A 13,228-nucleotide genomic window follows, 5' to 3' on the forward strand; every position below is an offset into this window, starting at 1 on the left:
TATATATATATATAGAATTGATTATATATAATTTAAAATTTGTTAATATGTAAATTTTAAATCGCCTATTTAAAGCGCGTTTTATGACACGATATTACGAATAATACATAATCATCCGTTGCGATTCACAAATCACTGAAACAACGCGTCGCGTTCTCCATTCTATCCGCCCCGTTGAATTATGCAATTAGTTACACAGGACGCAATCCCTACGGTGATAAGGGAAATACAAGGACTCGCGCTCGTACCAGAAGAAGCTTCATGGCTGATCGCTCTGTCTCAGGTTCCAGTTGCTGGTCGCGATGCCGACGAAAAACTGAGTTCGTTCAGGAATCGTGACCCCTGTAAGTATTTATAGGGCATCAGCCGTCAGCCGACGCATCAGCCAGCCGAAGAAGAGGAGCGATCGTCACGAGCTCGATTCTATGGCCGATACACTTTCGCTGCTGCCGAATCTGGGTGGCAGCCAAATAGAGGCCGCTTTTCTCTCCCGCGAAGTCCATGAAGGCGACGAGGAAGACGCACCGCATGAAGCACACTGAAGCATACATTAGCGACGCGGCGAGGCCGCGACGGCGATTCCGGTCTTCCAGATCGGCCAGATAGCCGCGATTGCTCTCGATACGTGAGCGCTCCTTTCGATACCGCGCGCGCGTACGCCGTCGGAATCCATTCGCTGCTCGAGTGCATCGTGTGCATCAGGGATGCTACGGTACGTATGCGTTACGAGATAATGTGACCTATTAATACACTGACTGCCGCATTGATTTTCATTGATTGTATAAAAGCTCAAAAGTTCAGTATTACGATTATGTAACTTGTTTGTAACTTATCTCGACGACAAAATCGTGAAAGTGAACAATTTCGCGCGAGTTCGACGATTTTTGCGATCACGTAACCTTCCAAACCGTGGAAATGTGGAATTCTTCTTGTGACGCTTTTTACTTCGCATATTTCCAGGCAAAAGTTACACGATCGCTACTCCGTTGCTATTGCTCAAGTACGATATTAAGATTTCAATTTAATTAAATGTGAATTTTTCTGTTAAATTGATGATCGCAAGTATAACTTCACACATTTCATACGAATCAAGTGAGAAAAACTCGGACTTTATTCTAAATTCAGATCTGAGTGTTTCAAATTACGATTGTTAATACGGGTCATAGCGCCTGTCACCTGTGACTGTCGCGGCATTCAATATTAAATGTACCGAAGCACCGTCGATGACTGCTTCGGCCCATATCACACACTTCGACTGCTATCCTTACGGTCAAAGAATAATTGGTCGTAATTAGTCAATTTTCTTACTGCCTAAGTCTTACTGCTTACGTTTTTCCGCGTGTCATGGCCTTTAGATTTGGAGCACATGAAAAAACGTAATTCTCCCTATGATTTAAAAATAATTAACTGTTGTTGGTCAATTTCCTTACTGCTTAAGTCTCACGTTTCTCTACGTGCCACTAGCTTAAGGCCATATCAAACTACTAGATTGAAGGTTACAATCGGGCCGATTAAATAATAATTAAATAAAACAGAAGCAAGATTTAGATTGGTCCGATTGCAATCCTCAATCCGTAGTCTGACACGGACCTTAGGCGCACAGAAAGGTAAGCAGTAAGCAAATCGATCGACCACAATCGATTATTCTCAGACCGTAAGGCAAATAGTCGAGTATGGTTGATCAATTTTCTTACTGCTTACGTTTTTCTGTGCACCATGGCCTTTAGTCTCACATGAAAGGAGCGGTCAATAACGCCCATTTGAAGCAGGGCTTAGGCGTCATTCCAGCGATGGAGATCGTGCGAAGTTCCTTCCATAGTGGTCTCCCTTTATTCGGTCAACGAGATCGGGACGGGTGTGGGCGTGCACGCGCGCCTTTTCCTCGTCGCTTCCGCGTTACCCGCGGAGACTTTCCTAACTTTCATTTTCTAACGCGTCGGTCGTTCCTAATGCCGGCCGCGACCGTTCGTTATTCATTATTCATCGGCGATCGCGTTCGCCGGCGAACACATAACACAACGTACACACCCAATGACGTTGGCCGAGCTTCACGCCACGTATTGCGAATTAGCGGAACTCACGTACGCGATGCGGCATCAACGAGGGTGGGCGAACCCCGTCGTCGTTTGTGTCAGGAAGAAATCAGGAAACCTCTCGAGCGTTTTTCCCCTATCGTCTCGTACTCTTACGTCGCGCATCTTCGACTTTGTTCTCTCGCTTGGCTCGCATCTATGCACGCGTTCGCTTCATCTTCGTTCCTACTTTCTACCTTTGCATATGCATATCGGCGCGTTTGTCTTTGTTACATTTCTGTACTTCGACATTCGCTTCCTTCTACAATTAGAAACACCGACTACGCGACACGTCAGTTAACATCGATCCACGAACGCACTCTTACGTAGGGAGCGAGGGAGGGAAGACGAGTTTTTCTCCCTCTAACTCGCGGGGAGCTGTTAGCTGAAGGTAAAAATACCGATATCCGGACATGCATCTAAATCAGGACACATTCTTGTTGTTTTGGGTTTTAACTACGAATATGTAAACTTTCAATCATAAATATATGTACATGTACTCGAGAAAACAATTTTCCATATATAATTACCCAGGCAGCACGGCATCTCCTAGAGATGTCCTGAGGATGTCCTGAGGACGTCCCGATGTCCAAAAGACGTCCACAGGACGTCCATGGGATAGCATGTGCTATTTGAGTGTATGTATTAGGCGTCATACATAGAATATTTCTACATATAAAATTATATAATTATGTATAAAGTGGTGATACAAAGAGAAAGAGAGAGAGAGAGAGAGAGACAGTTATACATGATTATATATAAATATATATTGATATATAATTATATATTTATATTATATATTTACCATCTAATATATATATATACGAAATCTACGAAGTGTCTTAAAAGAAAAGTGTTTGTATGCTTCATATTGTAATTAATCATTAATTATTAATTTATTTTAGTTTGCACACCTATTTTAATAGTATTTGAGCATTTCGCGTATTATGGTTGTGAACTTCCGATTTTAACCCAAACATGGCGGCCACAGCGATGGTAGCCATCCTCTTATTATATAGGTCCTTTATTTTTACCTAATATAAATCGCCGTCGTGTGGACGATGTTGTAGCGTGTGGTGAATTCTCGGACGCTTCTTTTTGGCTGTACGTGCTTGGAAGAGCACTTCGGGCAATTAAAACAAATATGGATAAGTGGGGTATAAAGTGTTCGCTCGTCGTACGTAATTACGTCATCGGCACAACAAGCGGAGAACGAGCTCGTAATCGGAAACGCGAAGTCGATGTTCTCGGAAGCGAGCCAATATTAATTCCGTTTACCTCGTCGCGATAATTTCCACGATTAATTCGTCATACGCGTTTCTCTATTATTCCGCACGTCGCTAGAATTCGCGCGCTATCGTAAAATATCGCCGGAGAACTGGACCGATCAGCTTTCCTCACCGGAAACACGCAAGGGTTGTGCCGATCGACGAGAGCGAGTTCCCGATCCGATCGTAGATGGAAATCCGACCTGCTCCTCGTTCTGGATCCGTCAAACTGCCCTCGAGCCGCTCCGCAAATATAAAAGCTTTCCGTCCTAACGATCTCGTGAGCAGTTTAGTCGCGACGAGAGAGCAATGTCGAAGATACCCGTAAGTTGTCGTACAACTAGCCTCCGGGAATAAATTTCCTCGATGAGAGTACCTCGTTAGCCGAGTAATTAAAAATCGGAGGCTCTACTAATTCTCCGCAAGCTCGCGATTGTCTTCGTCGAGTCCCCATTTCACCCGCAGAAATCGTTAGCGAATTGTGACGCGTCGGACAAGCGACGATTTAGGATCGGCTAATACTGTCTTAACGTTGTAAATATCACGGTTTCCGAGGGGTGTTGAGTGCATTTCGTCATCGACGCGATGTTTCAGCTGTTCCTCACGCTGCTGTGCGCTGGCGTGCTCGCGTCGGTGCGGGAGCAGCAAGACACGAAGCAACAGAAACGAGGTATCATCGGTAACGACGGATGGGTCGGTCTATCGAGTCCTTACGGGTACGGACATGGACACCCGTGGACCGTCGACCACACGCCGTGGAGAGGACTCAAACTGCCAGAGGTCAACCTGCACTCCGGGTAAAGTCCCGAATTAATGCCGATATTCGTTACGCTAATTGACGCGAGGAAAAAAAGACCAAGATGAAATGCCGAGGAATTCGAGATAGTTTCAGTCACCAACTAACAAATAACGTAACATCGGTGTTATAATTTCTTTCTCAACAATGTAAATGCGATACAACGCGTGTGTCGTTGAGTGGGAAATTATGATATTGATATTATGTTATTAACAGTTGATGTTTAATGGGATTTTATCTTATCACTTTAATCACTAAATTTAGCCTCTTCAAATAGTTTTAATTAACTAATTAATTCTTACTTGTTGCCGGAACGTTATAGAGAGTTTAAATGTTAACACTTGTTTGTTTTTGGATGACTAATCTCATCAAGCTAAATTTTACGTTAATTTAATTTTTATTAATTTTTATTCCTTTTTAGTTTCATATCAATTGAATTTTATCAGCAAGCTAAGTTTTCTAATTGTCCCTCTTTTTGTTTGTTAGTGCAAGGAATCACATAGGAATAAAGCGGAAAATTTGTAATGCTTCCATAAAATTATATGACAGCGATAACGAGATGTCGGTAGATAATTGCTTTCCTCTTGACAATTTATCGCTCGACAGGTTGCATTTGGCGGGTGCGCTTCCTGCTTACGGTAGAGGCGGTATCGCCCTGACACCTGGGATCGTGAAGACCCTCCCAGTTTACATAACGAAGCACGTGGTGTTGGAAAAGCCAGTACCAGTCCCTGAACCGGTGATCATAGAGAAACCATATCACGTGCCGGTGGAGAAGGTGATACCGGTACCGATCGAGAAGATCATTCACAAACCGGTCCCTGTCCCGATACCGGTGCCTCAGGTAACGTATCGGTCGTTCTTACTTTCTCATGAGAAATTGTCTTACCGGTGACAGCTATTGATCTTCGGTGATTCTATTATTCATTTCGATTCAGGCCATATTGTGAAAAAAAGTTTCAATTTCACTTTAACTAAGGTCTCTTCTAAACTCGTCACTCGAATCGAAAAATTCATATATGAAAGGGAAGTTGCTTAATCAAACTTTGTCCATCATGTGGCCCTAAAAACATTTCACAATCGGTTCTTTGTGTGATTTAAAAAAATTTCCCCGCTCATCGGGTAACGCTGATGCGATGGCAAGTCAACATTTAACCCTTCCAGATTCTAAATTAAAAATTCAAATTGGACACTATCATAATGTTTTGAAGAAATCGCGACGTCAATTATCAAAAACTGTAATACAAAGTGGGGCTACCAATTAAAGTTTTTTCAACATCATTTTGACAAGTCATTCCAAGGTCATTTCAAGATCATAGAGACATTGCCATCTAGTATAAATTTTTGAACACTGCAAGTTTTGTCTCAAATATTTTTTCATAAAACCAATTATTCCGGAGATAATTAACCGTTTCCGGACTTTTAAACCACCTTTAGAGATAGCACAGTTAGTTTCATATACGTTCTTTATGTAGTATGATTATGAAATGTTACATATGTTTAAAAAATATATATGAAACTAACATGTATTATTATATTAGTATATTATATTATTATATTACCTAGACCTTATATAATGTGTACAGAAATTTTTGAAAGATTCGATTTCATTATGTTAGCACCCTTATCACCGTCTATGTTGCCACATCTGAGCGCCTTATACATAATTATGTCTGATTATACGTAAACAATTTTTTTCCGGGGACCTTCCTCAGGTAGAAAAAATTTCTAAGAGACGTAGAAACATTCAAAAGACGTTCTGTTTTTTAGATATCTTTCAGATGTCTAAGAGGTCTTTTAGAAACGTGTTCTGCTTGGGTTGCTGTTTTCGTTAGTCGTGATTCTCTTGTTAAATATGAGAAAGAGAGAGAGAGAGAGAGAGAGAGGGAGAAAGAGAGAGAACTTCGCACATCATATTGATCTATATTATTCGCTTACACAGGCAGTGCCAATTCCTGTGGAGCATCCTGTGCCGTTCCCGGTGAAGCATCCCGTCGCGGTACCAGTGCAGCAGCCGTATCCAGTGGCGGTGAAGCATCCGGTGCCAGTGCCGGTGCCAGTGCCAATTCCGGTTCCGGTGCATCCGCCGCCTCTGTTCGCCGCCGGCGGGCTGGCTGGCGCCATCTACAGCCGCGGCTATGCACCCGGTCACCTTTTCGCGCCTCTGCACCTTCACCCATCCGTGCACTTGCACGGCCACGGCGTCGCGGCTCTCTCCCATGGCTTCGGCCATGGGATTGGTCATATGTTAGCGCACGGTTACGGCCACGGCTATGGCTATAATCCCTCGTATCACGACGCCCACGTCGACCATCTTGTTCACGCGCACAATCACAAGAAGCGGAAAACTGATAAGAATTAGATACGAAGGGTAGCGACGAGCGCGTGTAAAACAATGGAATTCCTTAATCCTGTATGATTATACGTAGATGTAACTTTTTTAAGAGGAAAGAGAGAGGGAGAGAGAAAGAGAGAGAGAGAGAGAGAGATCACGACAAGAAGGGCAAGACCGAACGTTTTTTCAGAGTTCGGAATTGTGTCGAGGGAGAATCGTTGCGGGAGAAAGGATCACTGTCGGTATAGAAGCGTAGACTTCGGACAGTAGAAAGGTACGCAGAATCAACGAAAGGCATTTAGGAGATTTTTGAGAGAGATACGTTCGAGTGAGTTTCTCGAGTATAATTGGGAGCTTAAAGGATTCCGCAAATTCGCCAATTGTCGCGTCTTGTTGTAAATTTGAACCTGTGAGACGAACTCGCGCGACAGTCGCCTCTTCGAAAGGCACACAGGCGATGTGATCCTTGAATAACACCATATATGAAGATGTCTGGCACTGCGTAAAATATTCTTACGTTACTTTACGTCTCAACGCCAAATGTATATCAATAGATTTCCGCGTAAAAATGTAGAATTTAGATCGTTAGAACATTGTGCGTCACGATTATTAATCTTCCAAGCCGAATAAAAAATTGATTCGCTCAATATCGAAAAAGAGACACCGCTCCGAAAATCTTTCCCGTTCTTTCGTGAAAAAATTCCGCATCTCCGCGAGGCGCTGAAAACTATCCGGGCGAAATTTGACGAAATAAATACAATTAGAGGTGCAAGCGTGAAGCTTTCCTCGGAGAGAAAAACTTGACACTTCTCTCTCTCTCGTCACACACGATTCTTTACAATTTTCTTTCAACATTGAACGATCACACACCGTGTCCTCGTTTCAGCGTGCAAGAGGCCCGTTCGTGTTAGCTGCACTTTCATGAACTTTCCGTGCTCCCAACAAGACGAAATATATTTCGGATTACGGATTGTGTCCGAAATGTATGGTAAACCTGAAAGAAAAGTGAGAGACGAAGAATACAGGTTAACACAGCGCGTCTGAGACGAGCGGAGCCGAGTTGTCCGCCGAGTCCTTTCTATCTACTTTCGGCGAACGAACGAACGGACAGACGAAGGAAAGGCGGTGCAGTAGTAAGCGACTGTTCAAGTACGGCTGCTCCGATCGGAGATCTGTCAGCTTCTGGCTCGTTTCGAGGAACAGCTGATCCAGCCAGATCGAATCTCGGGGAAATGCTAGTTCGCCCGAATCCTGCGAAACAGACGCACGATGAGTGTTAGCGAGGTGTCAAAGCGGCCGCCAGGACGGTAAATAAAGAGCCACGCATGTGGAAAAATCAATGAGGGTGCAACGTGAGAGCGCATCGCGCTCGCAAAACTGACGAGGCTGTCGACACGCGGCCGACGATTACGGTACGTGAGCACATATCGTTTAATACCCGACAATAGCCGGGAATCGTCCTTTTAACCGGATCGGAATGTTCACAGAGTACATGAGGAAGCATCGCCGCTAGGTTATGTTGCGACGTCCGTACGTTCGTAACGTCACACGCACGCCACGATCGTAGGCAAGCGTGCGGCACAATAATAAGGAGGCGATGCCGAGATGTTGACATTAGACGAGACGGAATACGAGAACATGCCGAAGAAAGCCGGAAAGAGTCGGGAGGAGAAGAAAAGTAAGGGGGACAAGCGGAACAGGCGCAGCACCAGCAGCGGCCGTAAGCTGAGGAGCAAACTGGCCAAGCCTATTCCGCTCAAGATCGAGTTCCCGGAGGAGAAGCCGAGCATGGGGCTTTCATACCACGAAAACGACCCCGTAGCTTCCAGCATCTCCAAGGAGATCAAAGTGGAAACTTCTTCGTCGAATGAAGACGAGTACATAATACTGACTCCCCTGGAGTCCCTGAAGGATACCGAGATAAAAACGGAGGAGCCGTTGGACCAGTGCATGCAGATCTCCAAGAGTCGGCACAGGCAGAAGCGTCTCAACAAGATGATACTGCTGCGGAAGTGTGCGGTCAATCGCAACAATCTGTCAACAGAGGAGACGGAGGACGAGTCCCATGAAAACACCTCCTTCGAGGAGGACGGACGTGTCCCCAATATCGAGAATCATATATATGAGAATGCCGTGGAGGAGCAGCAGAAGAACGGCAAGGTTAAACGGGAGAAGATCAAGTGGTCGAAGAAGCTCCATCCGTTGTCCCTTTATTACACGGACAGGAGCAAGCCCTACCTGAAGTGCCCCGCGTGCGGCGCGATGTTCTTCTGCTCGAACACGTATCAGAGGCACCTGCACTCGCACATGCAGAAGATAATGGAGAGTTACGTGTGCGATTTCTGCGACTACTCGCACTCAGAGCCCGGTATGCTGTTCGCACACTTGGCCAAGCATCAGAACCAGTGCGAATCCTGCAACGAGAGCCTGCTGCGCAAGGACAACTTCGAGAAACACCTGTACCAGTGCTCCTTCGCGTTCAGCTTGAAGCGCGATCACCACGGCAGATTCGTCTGCACGGTGTGCGAATTGGTGTTCGACCTGTTGGCCCAACTGGAGAAACACTGGTTCAAGCATACCTGTAAGAAGCAAAAGTCATACCAGTGCAATGAATGCAGCGGTCTCTACGAGAACCTGGAGACTCTGAAGAATCACAAGTGTCTCAAGTGTCCGGTCTGCGGCGAGGTCTACGAAAGTCTGCATCGGCTGAAGATACATACGATGTGGATGAAGCACTACCTGAAGTGTCCCATTTGCTCCTACGAGTTCATCCTCTCCACGGACCACGAGAAGCACCTGTCCCTGCACAGGAAAGTGTACCAGCCGATGAAGGATTACATGCACTGTTTGCGCGCTGCCGACGGCAAAACCTTTCAGTGCAACCTCTGCGACAAGATATTCTACGCCTTACCGACCCTCCTGTCGCACCTCACCGAGGAACATGACGTAAAGAGCGTGAAGATGGAGGAGGCGGACCCGGACGACAATTTCGAGCTGAAGGGGGACATTATCGACATAGTTGTGGTTCCTGACTTCAAGGATTCCGCGAGCTACTCCGACAGCTGTAGCGACACGAACCCGCTGCAGCAGGACACCGATGCGGAGGATCATGCCGACTACGAGCTCAAGTCGTGAAAATGGAGAACAACAGCCTTCATTGTGAGCCGTTGTTAGCAGCTTTTTACTGTCACAACACCACAGGCACACTCTCTCATAAAATAATGATACTCAAAAGCGAAAGGGAAGAAAGGAACTGTACTACTAAAATATACAAGGGACAACAATTGTAAGTGCCGCCGCAGTTGCGAAGCAGTAGACGAGAAGCAATTTATCCGGGAACGCTATTTTTCAAGGTGTATCATTTGCTTCGGGATTTTTGATATCGATTTATATAATACCGGGACGAGACCGTGTTGATTTGAAAAAAAACACAGAACACTGCTGTATTCTCCTTTTATCTTCTCCGTTAAGCAAAAAAAGATATATATATATATATATGGCTGTGTGTGTGTGTGTGCTCGCGTGCGTGTGTGTGTGTACATACATATACATACACACACATGCATATGTATACATACATACATACATACATATATATATATATATATATATATATATGTGAAGACAAGAGGGTAACGATAATTAAACGCTATATTAGCAATCCTAAAGTAGATATATTAACGAAACGAATAGCCGGTGAGGCGATCGGGATGCAGATATTTTCGGATGAACCTAAGTGTCTCTCTCTCTCTCTCTCTCTCTACATCTAAAACACGCTGGCGAGCGACCGTCTCTCTCGCGCCGCGTCCTCTCTCACCCTCTTCTCCTGCAGAAGGGAGAGACGCGCTTCGCGTGCGACATCGTCGCTCGCGGCCGCATGTTACACACCGTTCTAGACAGCTCCGTTCCACAGACTCTACAGAATAAATACAAGTTATATTTGTAACATAAATACATTCCGCTCTATCATGCCGCGTGACTCAAGCGGATTTTACCCGTTCGGAAAATTCTTGCATCACAGATGTAATTAATTTCTCTGTAAAGATATACACAGATCACATTAGGTTTAAACCTCCGTATACAGTATGTATATATATATATTACCTATATGTATCGCGTGACGTATACGTTTATATGGAGTTTCCTTTTATTCTCTTCGTCTCCATTATTATTATTATTATTCTTACGTTGGAATATTATAAAAAGCGACGTATATATACACAAGCTGTGTATGATACGTGTACACACACACACACACACACACACACATATATATACACATATACACATATATGTGTATTCCGAGCTATCAGTCCTGCTGTAGCCTGATCATGACGTCTCGCTACGTTAATTAGCTTCTTCGTTAATTTTCTAATAAATTCGAGTCGGAATCTGCTATTTCCCTAGAATCTAAATCGCATCTTGCGCGCGCGCGCGCGCTCTCCTCGACGAACTTACCGTTCTCGTGATCGCGTGAGGTTACGTCTGGTAGCAGCATGAAAAACACTGGGCTAAACACGATGCATTTATAAACGCATGGTTAAATATCGGAAACACCTCGCAGGTTATACATTATTATTATTACTATTATTATATTAACGCGGATCTCTCGTTCGCATCCGCTCGTGTGTCGGGAGGGGAGGGGAGATATTAGCAGCGTATGCTCGTATATATAAGTCTCAAGTCGTAGGCCTACGGTACTCTATACTTTACATCAAGAGTCAGCTCTGTTATTATGTATTCGTTTTGAAAAATAAATGTTCATTAGCAATAACATCCTCCTTTGTAAACGCAGACACACACACGCGCGCGCATATACGCAACCGAGAGAGACGCCACTTTAATCGCGTAAATATCAGGGGGCAAGAAAGCAGCGAGAAAAGTAGGACCCTCGAGTCCTTTTCGTAGTCCAGAGATTAGAGCTCATGTGAAATTCGGCGTCTGATTCGCATATATATATATATATATATGTATATATATATATAGTGACTCGATCCGGAGGAACGGATGCGAAGAAGCCGCGTCTGTAAGCTTCCACGCCGCGAAAACAAGAATTACGAAATATTTACTGAGCACGCAATTATTGTACAATTACATTGTATAGCTCTTGTGTATCTCTCTATACATATAATCGCCGACGCATTCATATAACTCTCTCTCTCTCTCTCTTTCTCTCTATTTCCCTCAGTATTTTCCAATATGCCTCCTGCCAAGAGACATCAGGTGCGCGAGCAGCAAGACCGAATACTGAAGCTATTCGTCTGAGAGAACGCTAATGATCGATCTTTCTCTCTGTATCTCGATAACGCCCGGGCGCCGATTGTAGTAGCCTAGCCGAGATGATCCAACCGACAGCCGTGGAATCCATTGTATAAGAGAACCGTTGTTATTTTTCAATTCGTACACGTCGAGAGCATAGAGTTGCGCATTCAGTAGGCAATAGATATATATACGCTTTATTGTATAATTCGTCCGCTTCTCTATATTTACTTTTATACTCGAAATCGTCTTTCAGAGAATATTGTAAAAATAAAATTGGTTTTTCTCTCGAGATTCTTTTTTTTCAGTCAGTTGGGATGATGCATGCCTGGTGATTCCCATGGCGAAACGCAGCAGCAGCACTCGCAGGTCATACACTCCTCATGCTTTGATCCACTGCTCCACGTACTCGAGGGCGCCCAGAAGAATCCTCTTCTCCGTGACTCTCAGTTGAACGGTCATTTTCTTCACTTGCGGCAACGTGGTCTCCAGTAGTTCCAGATCCTCCTGCGGAGCGAGAGAAAAGATTCATTAACGACGCGCTGGCTCGGCAGGGCCGGCCGCGGGGTTTCACTTTCACCTTCAGCGTGGTCGGGTAATTAGCGATCAACAGTTGCAGTCTGGTCAGCAGAAATTTCCGGACGTTCTCCTCAACGACGGTCTCCAGCGCACAGTCCATGTGCTTCAAGTCGAACACCTTGTCCGAGCGCAGCCAATGCGCCAGCTCCGCTTTTCGCATGCTGAACACTCGCAGGAAAGCCAACAGCATATCGGAGATGGGCTCAGTGCCCGGTTTCAGTAAGAACTCTCCCACCGACGGTAGATCCAATTTGCTCAAGAGTTCCGTCCGCTCCTTCTGCAGGGAATCTGCCTTGCTAATGCCAAGGCGAAGCTTGAAACCATCCTGCGAATTGTCAAGTCTTTATAACGATTTGTACAGACCGTTGTGTCGAAATCTATGCCCGCTCTCGGATTGCTCGACCGACGCCGATCTCTTCGTGGCGAAGATATAATCGGAAGATTCTCTCACCGCGCGCCGGTGGGGATCAATTCACTCTTTAAGGCTCCCGGCACCCCGCTGCAGTCTTGCTTGATGAAAGCGAGAAAACGCATGCTCCGAGTTCTTGCTATACGTTCAAATAAGAAGATGTATTGTAGATAGATCGTCAAAATAAACGTTTGTGATCGATTCAGCGTACTTATAAGATATTGCGAAAACTTTCTCTTTATGTTAACAATGAAACCGTAAAATTAACATCTTTCAAAATGACATCTTTCTTTTTAACGTATCTTTTCTCATGATTTTGTCTCGTTAATTTTACGGTCATTTATTGATTGTTCGCGTAAAAGGAAAATATTCGGAGTAACTTAGTGTACTGAATCGATGACAAATGTCATATTTTGTGGGTATATCTTTTTATTTGAACGTATACCCCGCAAGAGAGAGAGAGAGAGAGAGAGAGAGAGAGAGAGAGAGAGAGAGAGAGAGAGAGAGAGA

At 44.7% G+C, this 13,228-nt stretch overlaps 4 protein-coding genes across 4 annotated transcripts in view; 2 read left to right on the forward strand and 2 right to left on the reverse strand.

Annotated features, from left to right (window-relative positions):
• LOC106752012 (tetra-peptide repeat homeobox protein 1-like) overlaps positions 1 to 2,728 on the reverse strand; it is a 5,114-nt gene extending 2,386 nt beyond the window's left edge. Inside the window, exon 1 of the mRNA XM_014633359.1 lies at positions 2,603 to 2,728. Within this exon, the coding sequence (XP_014488845.1) occupies positions 2,603 to 2,728 (126 nt within the window). The remainder of the gene's footprint in view (positions 1 to 2,602) is intronic.
• Positions 2,729 to 3,638: 910 nt separating this feature from the next.
• On the forward strand, positions 3,639 to 6,498 carry LOC106752021 (tetra-peptide repeat homeobox protein 1-like). Its single transcript, XM_014633371.1, has 4 exons — positions 3,639 to 3,664; positions 3,935 to 4,137; positions 4,743 to 4,980; positions 6,079 to 6,498. The coding sequence occupies exons 1-4, from the start codon at positions 3,650 to 3,652 to the stop codon at positions 6,496 to 6,498; spliced, it is 876 nt and encodes a 291-aa protein (XP_014488857.1). The 5' UTR covers positions 3,639 to 3,649.
• On the forward strand, positions 6,428 to 9,900 carry LOC106752313 (zinc finger and BTB domain-containing protein 41-like). Its single transcript, XM_014633930.1, has 3 exons — positions 6,428 to 6,745; positions 7,358 to 7,883; positions 7,959 to 9,900. The coding sequence occupies exon 3, from the start codon at positions 8,077 to 8,079 to the stop codon at positions 9,604 to 9,606; it is 1,530 nt and encodes a 509-aa protein (XP_014489416.1). The 5' UTR covers positions 6,428 to 6,745; positions 7,358 to 7,883; positions 7,959 to 8,076; the 3' UTR covers positions 9,607 to 9,900.
• A 225-nt stretch (positions 9,901 to 10,125) lies between these two features.
• The window catches only part of LOC106752321 (histone-lysine N-methyltransferase setd3), a 24,793-nt gene continuing 21,690 nt past the window's right edge, over positions 10,126 to 13,228 (reverse strand). Inside the window, exons 6-7 of the mRNA XM_014633941.1 lie at positions 12,311 to 12,634; positions 10,126 to 12,237 (exon numbers count right to left, since the gene is read on the reverse strand). Of these exons, the coding sequence (XP_014489427.1) occupies positions 12,112 to 12,237; positions 12,311 to 12,634 (450 nt within the window). The 3' untranslated portion in view covers positions 10,126 to 12,111. The remainder of the gene's footprint in view (positions 12,238 to 12,310; positions 12,635 to 13,228) is intronic.

Source organism: Dinoponera quadriceps, unplaced genomic scaffold, assembly GCF_001313825.1.
Source record: "Dinoponera quadriceps isolate SergipeBrazil2010 unplaced genomic scaffold, ASM131382v1 scaffold96, whole genome shotgun sequence".
Classification (NCBI taxonomy): Eukaryota; Metazoa; Arthropoda; class Insecta; order Hymenoptera; family Formicidae; genus Dinoponera; species Dinoponera quadriceps.